At 38.6% G+C, this 5,938-nt stretch overlaps 1 protein-coding gene across 1 annotated transcript; it reads right to left on the bottom strand.

The window, feature by feature from the left end:
- Positions 1-2,384: 2,384 nt before the first annotated feature.
- On the bottom strand, positions 2,385-3,887 carry LOC116164027. Its single transcript, XM_031478154.1, has one exon. It carries the CDS (start codon positions 3,885-3,887, stop codon positions 2,385-2,387), a length of 1,503 nt encoding a protein of 500 aa, XP_031334014.1.
- Positions 3,888-5,938: the final 2,051 nt, after the last annotated feature.

Below are 5,938 nucleotides of genomic sequence, written 5' to 3'. Positions count from 1 at the left end.
CCGACAATGGTTCTTTAAGTTTTACCATTGAATTTATAGTTATAAATTCAATGCTTTTACCCACATGGTCAACCATCGTTGATTAATTGCACTGCATTAATAAATTAGACATGAGCTTTCGTCACCAGATGCTAGAAACGTTTACCGCTTGATGTCACTCTAAACGCACAGAGATAGGAGATCTGTTGAGAGCGGGTAACGGTCGGAATTGAAGTAGGATATTATACTATGAATGACAATTTTGTGATAGCGGACCTACTTAATTGAGACGTCCAGAAAGGCCATTCCATTTATAATGTAACGGAAGAGTACACAAGCTTCAATCCGCAAATTAGATAATGCTTTGAGATTATTTGGAAACTGCAACTATAAAATGAGTTTAATGAAACCTATTTCCAAATGACTGATAAACGGATGCAATGTAAAGCTATAATGGAACTAGCGCGAGAACGCGTTTTGTGCCCAACTTACTAATGGTGTGGCTGATAAAAAATGACTCTTCTAATCGATTCAACATTCACAGTGCTCTTTTCACACTTGACCATTTATGAACCGAATTTGCAAACTTTCTATTTGTGAAGGTATTTAAATGAAATTTGATACATAGGCACTTGGAATAAAACCAAATCTTACGCCAGTTTCAAAATTTGGTTTTGCGCATGCGCAGTGTCAACTTTCTTATGTCTGGAAGCATTTAAATGAAATTTGATACATATATATGTCGTAGTCTTTTAGTGAAATCAGTCATTTCACGAAACGCCTAGCCCGAGGCCTAGTCATTTAGTGAAACGCTGAAAATTTGTACGTGTGGGGTAATTTCCCTTCCCCTTCTAGATCGATAAGGATACCATTTATCGATCTCTAATGGGAAGGGAATCCAATCGCTTGGCCCTGGAAAGTACACTGTGCCACAGTTTCATATAAATGTCTAGACTTTTCATGAAATGTCCAATTTCATTAAACGGCTGCGACATATATATTTCAGCACTACGGGCCTTATAGACCCATGGCTTAGTCCTTTCTACCTCTAGGTACATTAAATTTTTGACTTTATCCTAATCTTCACATCTGTTTAATCTTATCCACTACTTTATTCCATTTTACCCTATCTCTTGCTCTGGTTTTCCAATCTTCTACCCCCACACTCTTCACATCTTTGATCACTGCATCTAGCCACTTCTTTTTTGGCCGTCCTATTTTCTTTTTTCCGCCAGTTCCCCCTTCCAGCATTCTTTTTGCGTGCTTGCTTTCTTCCATTCGAACGACGTGTCCTAGCCATTTAACCCTCTGAGCTCTTATGAACGTCACTATCGATATGTCCCCGTAAGCTTCTTATACTTCTCTATTAGTTCTTCGTCTCCACTCACCATCCTCGGTTTTCACTCCTCCCAGTATTCTTCTTAACACCCGCCCCTCCCATACTCCCAGTTTTCCTTCCATCTGACTTGTCATTGTCTACAGTTCACTTGCGTACGTTACTGTTGGTCGTACAATCGTTTTGTACATTCTCAGCTTTGCCGCTCGAGATATCTCCTTTGAATTTAACATATTGCTAATCGCTCCTATCGCCCTGATCCCCTAGTCATCCGTGTGTGTATTTCCGCACTCTCGTCCATCATGTTCGTTATTGTGACTCCAAGGTAATTGAAATTGTTGACTTTTTCGAAACTATATGTCCTCTCACCCGCCTGGAAAATGACGCCTGTATTACTAGTGCCTACATTTTGTCGCATTTCCATGTATTTCGTTTTATTCTCGTTTACTTCCAGCCCATACAATCTCGCCGTTCTTGCTAGTGTACCAAACATCTTTTCTAGCTCCTTCCTTGACCTTGTTACTAGCGCTAAGTCATCTGCATAAGCGACTATTTGGTGTCTTCTTTGATAAATGATTCCGCCCCCTTCCATCCCACTTTCTCTCACAATTGCTTCAAGAACAAAATTAAACAGCACCGTTGAGATTGGGTCGCCTTGTCTTAATCCTATCCTTCCAATCACACTTTCCGATACACATCCGTCTATCATAATTTTATTGGTTAACGTCATTTTTACCAAATTGATTAGCTTCGTCGGGATTCCGAAGATTTGTAGGGCATCGTACAGTTTTCTTCTGATAATGGTGTCATACGCCTGGCGGAAATCAATAAATAGTATGTGTAGTCCCAAATTTTGTTCGTAACTGTTGCTTTGTAGCATTTTCATCGTAAAGATCTGGTCCGTTGTACTTCGTCCTTTTTTAAAACCTCCTTGGTATTCCCCCACGACTCGTTCCTGGTTGCTCAGTTAGCCTGTTTCGTATTATTCGCGCGAAAATCTTATATGCCACATCGAGAAGCGATATTCCGCGGTAATTTTCGCACATACACCTATCCCCTTCCTTATGTATTAGGCATACGATCGCGTTATGCCATTCCTGTGGCACGCCTTTATGATCAGATTCGTTACTGTCTGTTTAAGCCTTTCTCCTCCCCACTTATATAATTCTGCTGGTATGCCATTTTCTCCAGTGCTTTTGTAATTTTTTAAATTATTTAGCTCTTCTATTACTTCTGCTTTCGTTGGTTCCATTATTCCCTCGTGGTTGCTTCCCTCTTCTATCCTCTCTTGCATTTTCTCATCCTCCTCACGCTCTTGCTCCTCTTCATCCCTCTCCAGTCTCCCGTAATACTGCATAAATATTCTAACCTTATCGTGGGTGTTCCCGATCATTTCCCCCTCCTTGTTTTTTAGATGTGGAATGCTGCTGGGCTTTGAGTCTTCGCGATTTCTCTTTGCTTCCTGGTAGAAGTTTCTTAGCTCCTTGTTCGCGTACATTTTCCCTATTTTCTCTAGCTTCGCTTCCAAATACTCTCTCTTCTTTTGTCTGCATATTTGCTTAGACCTTCTCCTTGCTTCTTTGTACTCCCGTTTATTTGTTTCCGTACTGTGTATTAGTAGTTTCATTCTAGCTTCGTTCCGTACTTGCAGTATCTTCCTGCATTGTTCATCGAACCAATCCTTCTGTTTTCCTTTGGTTTTTCTTCCCACCAATTTTTCCATGGTGTCCTTTAATGTGTTTTCCATTTGACTCCACTCCTCCTCAATATTGTCTGGTTTCTGTAGCTTCTTTAATGTATAATCTAGCTGCTTCGCTGCTTCCGTTTGCACCTCTTGGTTCAGAAGTTTTTCCACGTTATATTTGACTAATGTGGTCTTTGCTGCTTTCCAGTTCTTTGGTGGGCCTTGTCTTAGTGTAGCAATTATTAGGATGTGGTCTGAGTCGATATCGGCGCCTCTGTAACTTCTTACATTTTGTATGTACCTTTGGTGTTTACTTTCTATTAGTACGTGATCTATCTGGCTTTTGGTCTTCGCGTCCGGCGAAATCCACGTTGTTTGATGTATTTCTCTATGTTTGAAATTCGTGCTCATTACTTTCAATTTGTTTTCCAAAGCAAACTGTATTGCGATTTTTCCGTTTTCATTTGACTCGTGGTGTTTACTATTACCCCCGGTTACTTTGATATATTCCTCCTCCCTTCCTATCTTGGCATTTAAATCCCCTAATACGATTTTGACATCGTACTTGGGAGTTCTCTCCAATATCCTTCCCACTTCTTCATAGAACTCACTCTTAACTGTCAATTCTTTGTCCTCCGTTGGAGAGTGTATATTTACTATTGTTATTTTCCTATATCTGCCTCTGACTCGTAGTCGACAAATCCTATCATTTACGGCCTCAAAATCCACTATTGCGTCCTTGATCTCACTGTTTATTAAAAACCCCACCCCTAGGTATCTACTTGCTCCTCCACTATTATAGAAGGTGAAGTTGTCTACCGGGATGACCTGTTGTCCTTTTTGCTTTGTCTCCTGTACTGCCAGGACATCTATATCATAATCGCTCATAATCGACGCCAACTCTTTTAGTGCTCCTTCGTTATTTGTACCCCGTACGTTCCATGTGCCAACTCTAGTCAATTTTTCTTTTCTGCGTTTTTGTTTCCCTATCTGAAATTCGTGTCCTTGTCCATAGCCCTTTTCGTTTCCGATCGCTTCCGTCTCCTCCACCCTTGTTAGTTTTTTATATCGATTCGGCTAGCCTTCCGCATTTGCTCCTCAAAGCTGACTCCTTCCGGCGATCTTTCATTCGCTGTCCTTTTATAGCTAGTACTTTTACTTCCGAGTACGTCGCCTGCCCTATATACTTCATTATTTATTATCAGTCGGTTGTATTTAATTTCCGCTCTCGCTCCTTTGTTTCTTGCCTCCTTCATTTGCGGTATTAATCTCTTCATGTCCAGCAGCACATCCTTGGGATAATCCTCATTGATCCAGATATCCGTTCCTTTTAATTTATTTGAGTTCTGGAAGATCCCCGTTCTAACTCGTTCTTTATTCAGTTTTACTAGTATTGGCCTTTTCTTTCCGTTGTTAAACTTCCCAATCCGTTTTGCTCCTTCTATCTGCTCCCCATTTTCGGTATCAATCCCTATTTTTTGCAGTAAGATCTTGACTTTTCCTTCTGTTTCATCCTCGCTCTCATTTTCTTTGTCGCTCACCCCGTGAATCACTATATTTTTCTTTCTCACTTCTCTCTCTAACTGCTCTATTCTCATATCTTGCGTTTTTACGATTTCTCTAAGCTTAACATTTTCCTCCTTCATTTGCTTCCATTCGGTTAATACCGCGTCTAGTTTGCTGCCTATTTGCCCTATCGCTCCTTCTAAACTCCAAAACATTTTCTCTATTTTCTCGGTTTCGCTCATGTTGGCCGCTTTGATTCTAAACCGCCACCTCTTCGTTTAGACCGTCCGTACTGCTCGCCGCCTCAACAAATTTGATACATAGAGGCACTAAAAGCACATGTAACACCAGTTTTAAAATTTGGTTTTGCGTATGCGATAGCCATACAGGGCCGTAGCTAGAACGAAAATTGTAGGGGTGCAAACGAAATGTTGGGGGTTCACTTATTATTTTGTTTATTGTTTACAAAAAAGCAAAAAATATATTAAAAAAAACTAATTTTATCCAATATATATTATATATTAAAAAAAACAAACGATGTAACATAAAATAAACGTAACATAAATATAAGTCAATCGAATCAATATTTAAGCATACATAAAAATATTAGATTATAAATATAGTTTATCTAATACAATTTATTTATAACAATAGAAAAAAGCTGGAATATATTCATTAAAATAGATGCAACCTTCTCTCTTTGGCATTATGAAATTCTCTTATTATGAAATTCTCTTAGAAGTGTGTTCATGTCTATATTTTTAGTTCTTTCCTTTTCGAATGTAATCAGCGATGTTGCCAACTTCTCAAGCAAGAAACAAGCCTAGAGCTAGAAAATCCATAACTTCAGATTTCAGATATGTCTGAATCTGAGTTATTTAAACTTGTTACTTTTGAATCAAATTGCATAATTCTAATAACCATTATTGTACTCATACTACAAAATGTAGTATGTAGGTATTATAATTATCAAGAATAATCATTTTTATTCAATCTATTGTAATAATTATTATTATGAACAACAATAATATTGTATATTTGTAATAATTAATTTACAATGTACAAAATTAGCACTATTGTACATTTTTATTTTACAATTCTGATCGTGATCAGTCAGAGGGTGCCACTTAATATCCAGAGGGTGCCAGGCACCCTCTGGCACCCCCCTGGCTGCGGCCCTCTAGCCATACCCAGGAGCTCGTTTGCTATATTTGTTTACACGTTTATTGTTATTCAAGGAGTCATCGGGGGTGTCATATAGAATTACAATAAATAGGACGTCCCTATAAGGATATTTTAGGAGAAAAATATAATTCGAGTATTATCTTTGCATTGAACGTTACACGGAGCTAATTACCTATATGAATACTTGCACACTGAATATAGATTTTTGTTTGCGTTTATGCACACATTATTCTTCAACCTAAGAAAAT

The sequence above is a fragment of the Photinus pyralis genome, unplaced genomic scaffold (assembly GCF_008802855.1).
Source record: "Photinus pyralis isolate 1611_PpyrPB1 unplaced genomic scaffold, Ppyr1.3 Ppyr1.4_LG2, whole genome shotgun sequence".
NCBI lineage: Eukaryota > Metazoa > Arthropoda > Insecta > Coleoptera > Lampyridae > Photinus > Photinus pyralis.
This window is presented reverse-complemented; position numbering and strand designations above follow the sequence as displayed.